General features: G+C 38.3%; 1 protein-coding gene across 7 annotated transcripts in view; it reads right to left on the bottom strand.

The window, feature by feature from the left end:
• Positions 1-629: 629 nt before the first annotated feature.
• Positions 630-16,032, bottom strand: part of LOC107042871 — a 66,901-nt gene continuing 51,498 nt past the window's right edge. For all 7 annotated transcript variants that reach the window (XM_015264084.2, XM_015264087.2, XM_015264081.2 and 4 more), the window contains one exon: positions 630-6,083. In XM_015264084.2, coding sequence (XP_015119570.1) covers positions 1,791-6,083 — 4,293 coding nt within the window. In that variant the 3' untranslated portion in view covers positions 630-1,790. The remainder of the gene's footprint in view (positions 6,084-16,032) is intronic.

Below are 16,032 nucleotides of genomic sequence, written 5' to 3' on the forward strand. Positions count from 1 at the left end.
GGAAAAATGAAATAATAATGGGTTGTCATTGATGTACGAAGAGTGGCGGCTTTACTTTTCGATCCATTATTGGCAATTCATATTAATTTTTCTTCCACAAATATACTTAATAATTTGTGTTGCGACTGGATGGTCTTGATCTCAGCGCAAATCGATGGGTGCAAGTAGACTTGGGTAGAAGCGTCAGCTTGGGCAGCAACGCCCGAGCTGTTAAGCGCTAAGTATCTGAAAGTATTATTTGAATGAATTTATTGAATTGATTTGATCAATTTCTCTCTTGAAGACAAGTAAAACCTAATGTTTTATTAAACTTTTGAATTTCAGGGTTATTGATCTCTCGATGCCCAATGAATCTACATTCAACTCGTCTCAAACACCTTGTTTTCTTTGCTGTCCCCATGAACAAACAATCCGTAAGTATATGTCGTCGAGGAACAACTAAATACTGACATCAGATGCAACCTTCCAGCTGGCTGCATCGCTAGCCTCGGCACCAGAGTTCGCTATAATAAAATTTAACGTGCTAGATCCAACACCATTAAATCCTATCGATAATGCGTCACAGAACACGCATCTTATTAGGTGATAGTTTTCTGACTATGCCATTTAGACGGGAGAGGATATTCATCTAGTAACACATCATTTTCTTTAATTGAAGATAGTTTTTAAAATTGCTAGAAAATACATTAAAGCATAACAGTGACTATATTTAATCCTCCTCACTCACTCTTTCATCTCGCACTCTTTAAAAAAAAACATTATCATCACTTGCACACGTTTAATTAGCTCTCAAGATAAATAAAATCTATCAAGCATTCGTTATTTCATTTTTAAAAACTTTTACATTTACATTTTTTTTCTCCGAGGATAATGGCAAATTATTCATTAGCCATTTCGATCGTAAGGACTAGTTGAGGCCTGCACAAATCATGGATCATTCCTTCATTCAATTGAAAACGAAAAAAAAACCTATCCATCAATTTTCTCGAGAAAGAATAAATAGACAAATTCACTGATCAATCGTTTACAATTGGAAAATGCTCGTCATTCGTTTTTTTCTCTGACATTAAAGCCAACATTTAATCATTTCACACAATTCAATTACAAATATATATATCACGTGCGAACGTTTCGAGCTAATTTTTTTATATAATTAAAATCTATGTTTCTCTCTCTACTTTATTTATTCTCTCTGCAACTTCCCCATCTGACAAATTAATCCATTTCACTATTTCTTCTCCCGTATTTTTTTTTAACAGTGGCACGTTTGAGAAGAACTGTTGTTAACGAAGGATGAAACATTTAGAGAAATTTTCGATTTATTATTGATAAAAATTTGAATTGCGAATAATTCAGTAACTCCGGAAATATAAAACATCCAAATTTTACCAGGATTCACTGTATTTCGGAGTGAATTTAATCAAACAATCGAACATAATTCCATAAAATATTTCGTGTAAGGAGTCATTTTTCCATCTTAGGAATGAAGTTTTCTGGTTAATAAATGGTTCTAGACAAAAAGGATAAGAGGCATTTTTACGTGAAAATTTCGTCAACAAAAAAAACAGTTCTTTTGACTTTTTCGCCTAAAATCAATTAATCCCGTGATAAAAGTGCAAATAACAAAGCTATTAATTCTGTTTTATTGGATCACAGCAGAACAGAATCAGTTGACTCTAATGAGATTGAAGTGAATGGAAAGATGTACCGTATTATTTACTTTCTTCATCAGGTTTTGAACATAAAAAAAATTCTCTATCTTCCATTAAATCCCATTCTTTTATATATTTTTACTGTTCACTATTATTTCCCTGTACATTCTCATATCCCTGAGGCTCTCCAGGTGGTGTTCCATCATGAGAACAACCCGGATGCGGCGTAGCCGGAGTTTCCGGCTGTGACTGCGAAGTCTCAGGAGGGGCATAAACTAGTCTATACCCTGGAGGCAGGAAAAACCCCCCATGAGGAGTATAACTAAAAGTTTGGAAATTAGCAGAATGTGAATCATGATAATGTACATAACCAGGACCACCAGTAGCACCGCTAACCCCAGAAGAGCCTGCAGAACTGGATACGGGAGTTGCCTGAACAATCGAGCCAATCCCCGAAGCGACACTGGCACCATCAGGGAGTATGGAAGTGAACTGGTATCCAGGATGAGTGATGGTTGGACCATTAGTGCTCCCGATGCTCTCACTTTCCTGAATAGCAAAGGACTTGTGAGAACTTTCAGGCATCACAGGAATAGGAATAACATAAGCATGGGATATGCTGGAGGCCGGCTGGCTGGCTTGCTTGAGCTTCTGCGTTGCTAACCGAAGAGTTTCTTCAGTATCTGGAACGTACCCAGAAATTCGACGGAATGAGGCTTGTGGAGCTGTGCTGAACATGAGGTAATCCTCCATTCCATGAGGTCTAGAGGGAACGGTAGTGGCCACTGTGTGATAGAGGAGGGGATGATGCTGATGATGAGCAATGGCACTGGCTTGTTGCTGCTGTTGGATTAGTAGTTGTAGCTGATGCTGCTGGAACCGTTCCAATTCCTCCCTGTGTCTCCTTTGTAAACACTCCAGCTCTACAGTCTGCCTCTTAATCAATAATTGATATTCATCACTGGGAGTAAATTGTTTCCTCTCGTCTTTTTCCAATTCAATGGATAATCCCAGCTGAATCGATGGTCCTGGGGGCATGGAACCTTCTCGGCTTTGCAGGACTACTGCAGGTACCTGCTGCTGAAACTCATCGACATAATGATGTCCCAGAGTTTCCTGCGCTACCGATTGCTTCTGTATATCAACCATCTGCCCTTCAATACCAGCTGATCCTTCTCCAGGGGGTGGTCCAGATACTTTAGACACCATAAATCTAGAAACCTTCCTCACAGGCTGACTCTGCCCCGCAGGATCCCCTTGTAATTCCAGATGCACTGGGGTGTTGGACCCAGAGTTACTAGAAACAACGCAGGGGGCCACTGTGCCGACAGGAATTGCGGATATTGGGATCACCGGAGTGAGAAGAGGTTGGGCTAATGATTGAAGGGGTACCTGACCACTTCCAGAAGAAATCCCTTGTACACCAGTCATTGGAGGGGTCAGGGGCTGTGGAGAAGACGTAGGAAGTCCTGTGCATTTATGATGGATCTTAGCAAGCTCTTGTTCCAATTCCTGCAGCCTAGAACTGGGTCTTGGAGCTCTGACGTTCTTGACGTTCTCCTTACTGGGACTGGACATGGTCTCTCCTGTCGATCCTGATGGTACTGGACTGTCCAGAGCCACTCCATCAGTGATGTTGGTGACAGCCTGAGAACCTTGATCTTCACCCCAAACAATATTTGAGTTAGAAATATTAGGGGTGATAGTGACAGTATTTGGTTCTATATAAATCTGCCCCGACTGAAGGGTTGCTTGAGGAGATAATGGACTCAATGGTTGAACTTGAGGATTAACTGCTGTGACATTAGAAATTGTTTTATTATGGACTAGTTGCAGGTTCGTCTCGTATCCAGAAGTTCCGGGAGGTCCATGAGGCGTCACTGGATGACTTATTGGTGGAGTTCCAACGTTAAGTGACTCCGAAGGTTGACTCGTTAATTGTGACAGTTTTTGCTGGAGATCTGCTATGGTCTGTGGCCCAGGGCTTGATATTTCCATCGGTTTCTCCAATGAATTCTGTTGACTTAATTTATAATGGTTCTGGACAATTGACTGAGGCAATGAGTGATGAATTGAATCTGAGGACTCAATTATCGTGTGTTCAGGTGTGATATCTCGACTTGAAATAGTCGTATCTGTCTCATACATCATTTGACAATCAGAACTTGTTCCCCTGCTGATTGTGCTGACATCGATTGCAGAGTCTGTCTCGGTTTTATGCTGCTCTGGGAGTCTTAATTGCAGGTTCTGCTGGAGCTGTTCCGTCTGGAAATCTTGTTGCTCCTGGGACAATTGCGGTGGGAGTTGCTGAATGGGTTGGATTACGCTTTGAATCGGTTTTACGTATTGTACTGGAACTGGCTGAATTACATGCTGAATGTTTTGATTCGCTGGATAGTTCGGCACAACCCGCTGACCCTGCATCATCATATTTTGGTTTAATAAATTCAATTCCATTTGACCCTGAACCTGTTGGGTTTCCTGGGAGAATGATTGCTGTTGTTGTTGTTGCTGTTGTTGGATTGCAGGTTGCAGTAACGTTTGCGATTGGTGCTGCAGTTGCGATTGTTGCTGATTACTAATATCACTCTGCTGAGGATGCCCCGGCAGTTGAATTCCATGTGTCTGCACTTGAGGATGATTAATTGTTTGAAAATTCTGATGTTGAATTTGAAAATTTTGTTGCTGAATGTGTGTATGAATTTGTTGAGAAGTTTCAGGTTGAATCGGTTGAAAATACTGCTCTGAATGTAGAGTAGGCAAGGTCGTTGGTTGATTAGCAACACCCGGTTGATCGTGAGGAGTAGCATTATGAGGAGTAGTTGATTTTGTCTTTGGATTTGACAAAATATTTGCAAGGTTCTGAGCAAGGTCCGGAAGAGTTGAAGATACCTCTTTAGCTTTGACTTTAGGTGGATCCTGTACTGGAGCCTGCATAGTCTGAGAGAAATTCTGATGAAAATTCTGGTAATGATGTTCGTGAGACACTGGAGCTGATAGATCAGTTGGAGGGTGAGATGTTGGAAGATTCGGAATAGAACTGATATCCATATTTCCTTGGGAATCTGTGGATATGTTAGAAGTCCTCCTGTTCCAATCTTCCACGTTATTACCCTGAATTGGGGCCATGGTGCCTGAGAGGATAACATACTGCTGCTGAATGGGTTGAGCCTGCTGTGATGATTGCATCTGTTGTGGTATGGTCTGGACAAAATGCTGCTGTATTTGATGATGTTGTTGATTCATCCGATTTTGATCATGACTCAATTGTTGCGGGACGTTTTGAGACATTTGATGTTGCATTTGCATCTGATTAATGTCCATCATTTGGTTCATCTGATGCATCTGATTTTGTTGGATACCTTGATCTGGTTGAATTATTTGTTGTTGAATTGTATGGGTAATTTCTGCGTGGTATTGTTGATTAGCAACGTTCTGTATTTGAGAGACATTCTCATTTGTTTGAATTCCCGTTTGATGAACAATTGCGGTATTTTGCTGAACCATTCCCGTATTCTGGTGGTACTGAACATTCTGAACATTCTGGACATTTTGAATTAACTGAGAGGGTTGTGATAAATTAGTTGTTTGAACCACCATAACTGTTTCCTGTTTTGTTTGGGTTATAACTGCAGTATTTGTTGGTAATTGATTTATCTGCTGCTGTTGTTGCTGTATTTGTTGCGTCTGTGCAAGTTGTTGATTATTTACAGAATCTTGGTGAATGAAATCAGCAACCCCAGTTCGTATTTCTAGAGTCTTTGTCTCTACTTCTTGTTTCTGAATATGCTGACTGGGCAATGGATCAACAGAAGGAAGTAATAATGGTTGTGGTGGTGCTAAGGTGTTTTCGTGAACAATCACGCTCTCTGAATCCCCAGAGATAGTCTTCTGCTCAGCTACTGGACTCACCAGAAATCTCGAAATCTTTCGCATTGGAAGAATTTTCGGTTTCAATTCTGATGTTAGTTGGAGCTCTTCACCAGCCTGTGACGAAAGATCTTGAGGGTCCCCAGGAAGTGCTAGGGCTGTCATTGGTTGGTTCACCTCTCGAGAGAGTTCTTCCCCGGATTTCTGAGCTGGTGGGAAAGTTTCCATAGTTCCTAGGGGCATGGATTTTGGGGTAAATTCTCCGGTGTCGTCTAAAGAGCTATTGTTGGCTTCCAGAAGGGTCTCTTCAGACCCTACACTCTCGTAATTCTCGTTGGAATCACTGAGGACGTTCACTGGGGTCAATGTATCTGTATTTTGGGTCGATGTAGATGAACGTCGTGAAATTTCTTCAGAAGTGCTGTTCTCAGTCGTATTTGGACCTTCAGATGAGGAAACGTTTTGTGGGGGTTTATCCACTTGCGCCAATGCTATTTGAGACATTATTTGATCAATTGGAAGGATCTTTGAAGAGGCTGATGAGTTCGAGGTTTCGTCTCTCTAGAATTATAAACAAAAAATCGGCAAAAAATAATTTATGGTATTGATAATTGTGGGAGTGGAAATATGACCAGTAAAACTAATAAAAAATTGAAAAAAAAGATCAATTACAAGTGATGAAAGGATTCAAAATAAGAGTCAGAAAATTAGAAATTATGACTTCAGCATTGGAACTGCAGAGAATGTCAGGTGAGTCAGGAATGAACGGATTTACAGATTATTTTGTGAATATGAAGTATTTTGATATTCACGAGAAAATAACTCAATTTTCAGGGAAAAGAATCATGGCGGGTAATGTCCGGAAATTGGTTACACACACTTTGGGGTTATTTTTACAGCGGGACCTTAAGTCGCGAAATACGGCTCAGTTTATGTATACTCCTGCTAAACATTCGATAGTAATGCAAAGTTCATCTGAATTTCGCGTTTTCACCGAGTTAGGTAGGAGTAGACATAAACTTAGCCGTACTTTGAGTGTTTTGAGGTCCTGATGTAAATAGTCCTCTTTATAATCTTGCAGTAATTTTTATAATCTGAAGAGAATAAAAAGCAGTTTACTAAAGACGGGAATTTGTATAACGTTCCGCATTTTGTGGCGTCACAGGATATGGTTGGAGATAGGTTTTTGGAGTAGCTGGAGTAGGAGGGGAACCAGGCTGATTTTCCATATTAGTTTGCAGGACAAATGTACGTTCCAATTTTTTTGCTCTACAGCCTTTTCTTCTGAATCGTTATCTCAGAAGTCATATTGTGATTAGTTTTTCAAGATGTCACGTGCTAAATAGAAAAAGGTTATAGTGACCATTTGGGGAGTTTTAGGTAATCGAAGTGGAAAAAGATCGTACGATTGGGCTCTCTAGAATCATTTTAACCCAATTTTTGAGGATAATTTTTTTTTTGCGCGTACGATCTTTTTCCACAAATGTCTCTCCAATAGCGGAAAAATGAAAAAAAAAATTCTTTTCACAGTTTTCCTCTCATTCTTTTAATAGTCAGTCGTAGCTTTAAAGAAAGGAACATCATTCTAGAATTTACTCCTAGAAAACTGAAAGCAAAATATACAGTGAGCACTATATGCGCGGAAATAAAAAAAATAAGAACTAAAACCTTGAAAATTGAATACCCCCGACGAAGAAGTTTTAAGGGGAGATATTCATTGAATTATAGTTCTCATCTTTTATTTTCCTCTTTGTTTCGAATGGTAGCTTTATAAATGTGTTTTTTTTATTTCATCATCTTAGGTGGAAATGCTTAGAAATGTGTGGTTGCCGATATAGATAAATAGTTATCGAAAAAATTCTAAATTAAAATAAAAGCTGAAAAGTATTAGACCAATTTGAATTTTTCTTTTCTCAATCTCCTACCAGGATGAGATGGAACAGTTTATATGAAATTCTCCTGAAAAAAAAAACGCATCGTTATGAACAGTATCGACCGAATATCAGAAACATGAGGAGAAAACAGTAAAAAGATTTCTCGTTCCTTTTTCCACTATTGGAGCAACATTTGTGGAAAAAGGTCGTATGCACAAAAAAAAATTGTCCTGAAAAGTGGAGTTAAAATGATTCTACAGAGTCCAAAACGTCTAGATTTCATGTTCCTTAGATTAGGTACACACGACCTTTTTCCACTCCTATGACCTCAAACTCCCAGAATGCTCAATACGACCTTTTTCCATTTCAGCACGCGATGTGTATTTTTGCTGACTCCCCAATTTTTAATTTAATTGAACAAAAATTTCTCAACTAGACTTGTAATGAGCGTCGAAAGAATATGAAACCACGTCGGTTTCATATGCTAGGGCGAAATAAGACTTGGACATACTTTAACATCAAGACAGCATTTTTTCGACGAAAAGACCTATTACACATAATGGATTCCCTTCACTTCTTGGTACATTTGTTCTTTTACATTCACGCCCTATCGATCTCTTTTTCACTAAACAAAAATCTTTATATGGTTTTCTCTCGTATAGCCTTTCGGGGCTTTACGAGTTGGGTAAATGTTAAGAAAGAGGGCCCCACCACCGATCCGATGTTTAAGTTTTCAGAAAGATTGGTGGTGGGCCCCTCTTTCTTAACATTTACCACGATTTGTTCTCTTCCCATCTCCTAACCCCCTGTACCGCATTCGCTGAAGGACAAGGGAAAACCTCACTTGAGGGAAAAACCCGCCCAGGTACAGTTGTCTCTTGCGAGACTCTCGTTCGGTAAATGAAACCGTGAGATTTTAGAGTGTCACAAATTCGGTCCCCCAGCCGGGAATTGAATCCGGGTCTTCTGCATCGGATCCAGCGTTGCCAACCATACCATAATTATGGTACCGCTACCATAATTTCACATCCGATACCATATACCATAGAGAGGTCTATGGTATCCCTAATTTTACCATAATTTCTTGTTTCGGGAAGGAGACCACGAAAAATGCTTGTTGTTTAAAATTCTTTATTCTGCCAATGGATCATCCGGGAATCTCTCGTCATCTGGCAACTGATCACGGAATCCCGAATCATTTTGTATTTGGATGAGCTATTGGTCAATCTCGTCATCAATCTCTCTTTCCCTAGCATCTAGGCGTTATTCATCCACACTAACATCAAGATTTTCCTCATCATCATCATGATCAGACCCAACTATTGGTTCTTCAACTTTATCCAGATAGACATTCTCCACTTTTTCATTGTTGACGTGGTGAATGAGATGAATTTGAGCCAAGAATAATCCCGGAGCTATAAATATTTACATTTTACTGTGTGCTTGTATTCGATTATGTTTATTCTTCACCCAGTTTATCCTTCCAGACATTGGCAGTACCGCTCCTTATTTCTTCTGTTTGATAGAATGTTCAAAGAACAGAAAAAAATAGGATTTTGTGTTTCATTTCAATTTTCCGAAAAAGGCACTTTTAACGTGGATACCATAATTTGAATTGAAATACCATAATTTTGTTACGTTGGCGCCATAATCGCCTACGTTCAGGTTGGCAACGCTGATCCGATCCCACACTCTTAGCACACAGCCACCATCGTGCGTTACTGAAATCTTTAAATTTAAATTTTACCACTTTTTTCAAATCCTTAGACTGAATTCTCTATTAATGACGATCCAATTTTGATAATGATTAAAAAAAATAGTTTCATCAAAAGTTCCAAATTGCAGGCGCAGCTGAAAATTCTCATCATTTAGAAACGGCATTTTCACTCATTGAAAGAATGGAACAATTAGTTGCTGTCAATGAGGCTTTTTATTCATTGATAGTTAATGAATGGTGTTGATAGTTGAGAAGTCTCGTTAACAGCAACTAAATCGTTCTATCAGTGTACATAAAATCGGATTTTTTTGAGAATTTTTTCCTGTTCGATAAAACAAAACAAAATTTGCTAATGGAAATGTGCGATGATCAAATTTAGATCTATTTTATTTTTATCAATTAGATCTATTTTATTTTTAATTTTTTATTCTCAAAATTCCGCGAATTCGATCAAATAAAAATTTACCTTAAATTGTCATTGGTTGACTTTGATTATAAACAGTATGAAGTAAATTTAAATATATACCTACATATAACATTTTTTCGATACATAATTAAAGTCGTTTTAAGATGTTTTCGCAAAATTTTCGCAATTTTAAAAAGAAAAAAGAAAAAAAAATAGATCCTGGATGGAACCCAACATGTATGACGGCTCAAAATTTTCGTTTTCATTATAAGAATTACGGAAAAAAAATGAAAATAATCGGCCCTGACGTAATTGGCAAAATTCAAGTTTTCAACTTTTTTTTCGAAAATTCGTCATTTCGAGCATCTAAAGATTGGGAATTTAAAAAAAAACATTCTTATAGGTGGTGAAAAATGGAAAATTTTGCCCCCTAATAAATCGAAATCGGATGAGTAGAACTCGAGTTATCGTAAAAAAACTGAACAATTTGAAAAAAATCATATTTCTGAACTGGGCTGTCAAAAAAATCTGAAAAAATTTGAGAGATAGTTTTTCAAGCCCCGTAATCGTAGAAAAAATCGCCATCAATTTTCAAGAGAGTGAGGGTTAGCCGTTGACTCATTTGGCATGGAATACCTCATATATTTATGTATTGTCGGGGAATTGTTTGACGTTCTCTCTAATTTCTTTCACAAACCTCCATTTTTACTTTGTTTGGTCAAATTTCCCACCAAAAGAACGAAAAATAGTACGTGCACTTAGGGAGGTCAGAAGGCCATCTTGAACCGCAATCTACTATTCTTTTGATGCCGGATAATGGAAATCTTGATGCCATGTATAAAATGACGATGAATTCCATCAAAAATAATTGGAAAACTCGATTTTCCGCAATTACGTCATGATTTTTGCTATTTTTATGTTTTCTATAAAATTTAACAACATAAACGCTCATCTTGAGGACAATTAAAAAGTAGGCGAAGCTCTGAATGTATTAAATTTTTGCCTTTTTAGAAGTTTCCAATTTTTATTGCAGATTTGCAAAAAACATTGATTGTACTTCTAAGCAATATATCAAATAAGATAAGTAATTTGAGTTTTGAGGCTTTCGCGGCCAATATTATCATTCATTACGATGGCTCCCGGATGGATGCCGCGTCTAGATTCAGCTTTTTGCCGACGTTTCACAAACATTTCAGTCTGCATCATCAGGGCTAGGTTGCTCCGATACTGAAGCTCCCCGTTGTAAGGAAGTCCTTATATCCCCCTGACCCCTGGAGGGGGTAGATAGAGTGGTGGGGGTATCCCAGCCAATCAAGATGGTTTTAATTGATCAGCTGGTCAATTAAAAAACTGGGAAGACGGTGTGCCAAATTGGATTGGTTTGGTATCCTCGATCCCTATTGAGATTGTTCAGATGTTTTTTGGATCTCGAGACCTTCGCGATGTTTTCTGACGAAATATCCTTGTGAACTGGCAAGCATTTCTGTCTTGTCATATTGGATAGACTGTCCAGTGTCCATCCAATGTTCAGCCAGTGCAGATTGCGAGATATGGATATTTTTCCTTACAACGGGGAGCTTCAGTATCGGAGCAGCCTAGCCCTGATGCTGCAGACTGAAATGTTTGCAAAACGTCGACAAAAAGCTGAATCTAGACGCGGCATCCATCCGGAAGCCATCATAATGAATAAGATAAGTAATTCCTACTCGGAGGGGAAAGTTTGACAAAAATTATCGTTAAAATTGCGGAAAATTTGCTAAAAGGGCTGTAGGGGTACCTATTTTCAAGAAATTTTGCAACTTTCCACCGGCCCCCACTCCTCAACCACTGCCAACCCAAGTTCTTAGAAAAATGAGGGAATAAATTTTTTTTTTACGGCCTCGGAGTTCCTTTTTGAGTCCCATTCGGCACTCTATCCAACCCTATCCATGCGGCTGTGGATTCTACACTGTACCGCATTCACACTCCTATAGAACATAGAAGTAGCATGGGGAAACCCAAAGAGGATTGACTAAAGTAGAGGCTCAGATCTCAGGGTTCAAGTGACCCCAAGCCAAAAATAGTTCGACCCCAACGGAGGGATGGCGCCACGGTCGAATCTGACGGCTGGGCGAACTGCCTGTGCGAGTAACCCGGCAGTAGCAGGTAGCAGTCCCGCTGTTACAGGGCTAGTTTCAGCGGGGAATTTATGCTCTCCTGGTCCTCAACATGTTCTTAATGTTTTTCAGGTGATTCATTTGCTGGCTAATTAATATTAAGGAATGAAACCCAGACGGTGTGATGGAGAATTAAATTCCTCATCAATCGATCCCCGTTGCATCCCTTAATCTCTGTAACAAAAAAATACAAACTACGACAAAAGTCACGGGCCAGTGAGAAACAATTGTCTTCTCGGCGCACAGTGACTTTTCACCATTCGCCCGCAAATTAAAAATTTGACTTTCTCCTCCTAATTGAGATTAAGAGATGAAAAAATGACAGTTCGACGGAGAATTAAATTCCCCATCAACTAACCCTCTTTCTTAATCTCTATAACAAAAAAATATAAACTGCCATGAAAGTCACGGGCCAGGGAGAAAAATAATAGTTTCGCGGCGCACAGTGACTCCCGGTAATTAAAAATTCACCTCTCCCCTCCTAATTGAGATTAAGGGATGAAAAAAGGGCAATTCGACGGAGAATTAAATTCCCCATCAATTAACCCTCTGTCATCCCTTAATCTCTGCAACAAAAAAATAAAAACTGCCATAAAAGTCAGGAGCCAGTAAGAAAAATAATTTTTTTTCGCGGCACGCACTGACTTTTCACCATCCGCCCGCGAATTAAAAATTCACCTCTCCCCTCCTAATTGAGATTAATGCTTTAGGGAGTGGGAGCGAGACGGAGACTTCTCTCTCGCACAAAAGGTTCTCATTTCCGGCGCCGGATTTAGGGGTTGGAGCTAGAAAATTGCGTTTATCTTTGAATCCACAGGAGATTCGCGAGTACGATCAAGACAAAATTTGTGGTAAATGTTCTAATAAAAAATATGGAAGAAAAAAAAAGAAATTCATCGATTCAATGTCAAGATATAAATAGCAACACAACAACAGCAAGCTGTTGAAAAAAAAACACTGATATTCCTAATTACAAAAAAAAAAAAATTCATTAACTTCAATTTTTCAAATGGAAAACATTTTTTTTCCCCATCTGATCTTCACGCGGCTCTGGGGGATGAACGGTTGGGAATAGGGGTAAAGTGCCCCAATCATTTTTTGTGTAGAATTTTGAGCTCTACAACTTTGTATAGCACGTTTTTGGACGTACAGCGCGTTATTCACGACTTATTTCGAAAAAACGGTTTTCAGGGGTAGTTTTTTGGCTTTTTCAACTCCCGCACAAACTTGGGGAACCTTAAACATCCGCCATTAGTTTCATACGCCCAAATCACAAATTCCATCAAAAATGCAGCCTGGTGTTCAAACATTCGTACGTTAGACCTTCATTCATTGGACTACGTGGCGCCATCCCTCCGTTGGGGTCGAACTATTTTTGGCTTGGGGTCACTTCAACCCCGAGATCTGAGCCTCTACTTTAGTCAATCCTCATTGATTCGCATTCTCGCGATTCACACTATAAAGTCGGAGAATCAAGTTGTAACGTTGGCAGCGCCGGTCCAACTGAGCCTCATATCCAACGTTGAAGTGTTGCCACCAGTGCATTTGAAATGTTGGTTGTGATGTTGTTATGGAGAACCACGGAAAATGTTCTTCTTCACGTTAAATCACTTANATTGATTCGCATTCTCGCGATTCACACTATAAAGTCGGAGAATCAAGTTGTAACGTTGGCAGCGCCGGTCCAACTGAGCCTCATATCCAACGTTGAAGTGTTGCCACCAGTGCATTTGAAATGTTGGTTGTGATGTTGTTATGGAGAACCACGGAAAATGTTCTTCTTCACGTTAAATCACTTATTAGAATGAAACGGAAAATCGACTCGGTGTTCTATTTTGTTTTCTCTCGTCAAAAATTCGAATTTCATCCCGCCATATCTATATTCATATGCGGACCTAGGACATAAAGGTAGTTTATGCACTGTTTGTGAGGTTATCGGTTTATGTTTGGAATGTGACAGAAGGGAGATGCGTCGAAAAAGTTGTGTGATCAAGTATTAAATGTCCGTGAATAGTTAAATTCGAAAAGAAAATATTTATTTTACTCCGAGTGTAACAGAAAATGTTTTCATTCCGTGGAAAAAAATTCACTAAATTAAGTGACAGTGAAATGCGAACAATTTTGTGATTATTTAGGAAAAATTAGTAGGAGACGGTGGGATTAAATGGACACTTGGAACCCTTTCCAAAATGTTGATGTCTTATTAAAGTGTTGATAAAATAGATTTTTTTTTTAAATTAAAGTACAGTCAGCCTCTTTGTAATAAGCTTAGACTGAGCTTAATCGATAAATTCCTTGGTTATAAATATTGAAACAAGAAGTCAGAAGAGTCCATTCCACGCAATGTTTCCCTAATATTTTTTAAAAACAAAAAAAAACATGTTTTCAAAAAGAATTCTTTGTGAATATTTTGTTCGACTATTTCTATAAGGAAATCAATTCATCTCTCCACGAAATACAATTCATATAGGAATCATCAGAGCAAAAATTGAATGAGGAACCAAATCAAGTCAGAAAATTATCAATGGATGATTAAAATTTGAAATTCGGTGGAGAGAATAAATCTGGAGTAGAACTGTTTATTTCCCTTCAATTGTTGATTCAAAAAATGTTCTATCTTATGAAAAATGTAATGAGCGATGTAGAAACAGTTCTTGATTATTTGGAAAAAAATAATGAAATCTGCCTAAAAAACGCAAAAACAAATGTTTTTGTAAAAAAACTCGGCCAAGAAAAAGTTTTGTTTGATTCCTACTGGGAAGTCGAAGTTTTTGAAAAATACATAGAAATAAAAAAGGAAGCCAAGTTAGGAATTTTGAATAAATGGGGATAGTGCACAATCAGGTTTCTATAAGAAAAATAGTTCTCAATGGAATAAGTATTCTAAAAAAATTCTCCATGGAATAAAAAATCAGTAGGAGCAGGACCAACGTTCTTGGCGCGGAGTTTTTCAATTCACTGTCTGTATCAATCTACTCCTCCATCCTTTGATCCGCGCCAAGGACATTGGTCCTGCTCCTACTGATTTTTTATTTCATGGAGAATTTTTTTAGAATAACTTATTCCATTGAGAACTATTTTTCTTATAGAAACCTGATTGTGTTTATTCAAAATTCCTAACTTGGCTTCCTTTTTTATTTCTATGTATTTTTCAAAAACTTCGACTTCCCAGTAGGAATCAAACAAAACTTTTTCTTGGCCCAGTTTTTTTTACAAAAACATTTGTTTTTGTGTTTTTAGGCATTCCGTAAACGATTTGATCTTCATTTGAATTCAGATTCACAACATTGAAAATTCATATGCAAATATTGCTTAATTTTCAAAAAAATTCTAACAATGTATTTGCACGGAAAGTTAGATTTTCCTCTCCAAATGACCAGTGCAAAGTGGTTTATTGCATTCCTCGGATTTCTGTTTTCGACGATACACGGGATGACATAACCCACCGTGTAGTTATGATGAAAAATAGTATGTGCATCTAGGAAGGAAAACAGACCATTCCAACCCGCGTGTGGATTACTTAGTGTAGTCAAATTAGACGCAAAAATTGCCTAACTGGTAAATAATTTCACCGGGGATGAAAAAAATATCATTTCGATAGATGAAAATGTCCTGAATAACATATCAAAATGATCAAACATAAATCGGTGTAGAAAATATCTAAAAAAATTTGAAAGAACGATTTTTGTTGGGGCTGATGACAAAAACAATCGTAGTTGCGACCAAACTCAATGGATTGAAAAAAAAAATCCCCAATTGTAGACGTGAAAATTCCATATAAAAATGATATGTGAAACGATGTTCTAGGATGAATTGTTTTTTCGTAAAAAATGTCGGAAATTTTGTTAACCCCAATTTCGTGATACTTCCAGGGCCTCTCTTTCGGTGTACGCACGTCAATGGAAAGAGCGGTATGCGCAGATTCAAATCTACATGTAGTCGATTATTCAATCAATTGTGTAACGATATTGCGATTTTCCGTCCTCAAATCCAATTAATTAATTGGAAAATTCAGAGAAGCCCAAAAATGTAGGTGCATATATTTTTTTGTATAGAGGCACTTTACTACGAATGTCAATTTGTAATGAAATCTTGAAGTAATGAAAGGGCATAAATAGGCCACCTTTATAATTATGATTCATATGATAGGACACGGTCAGTTTTTGGGATTTAATCTACTTCATCGGTATAAATAAATAGCATGCTACAGTAGAGTTTCCCTATTATTTTGGCCTTGAGACTGAGAATCGATTCAACGTACTGAAAGGGTCTGGGACCCCCCACTTTTCCGTGGAGGGCGTGACTTGAGAAGAGAGAAACAGAGAGAGAGAGAGAGAGAGAGAGAGAGAGAGAGAGA

The sequence above is a fragment of the Diachasma alloeum genome, unplaced genomic scaffold (assembly GCF_001412515.2).
Source record: "Diachasma alloeum isolate Michigan unplaced genomic scaffold, Dall2.0 Dall_scaffold_00533, whole genome shotgun sequence".
NCBI lineage: Eukaryota > Metazoa > Arthropoda > Insecta > Hymenoptera > Braconidae > Diachasma > Diachasma alloeum.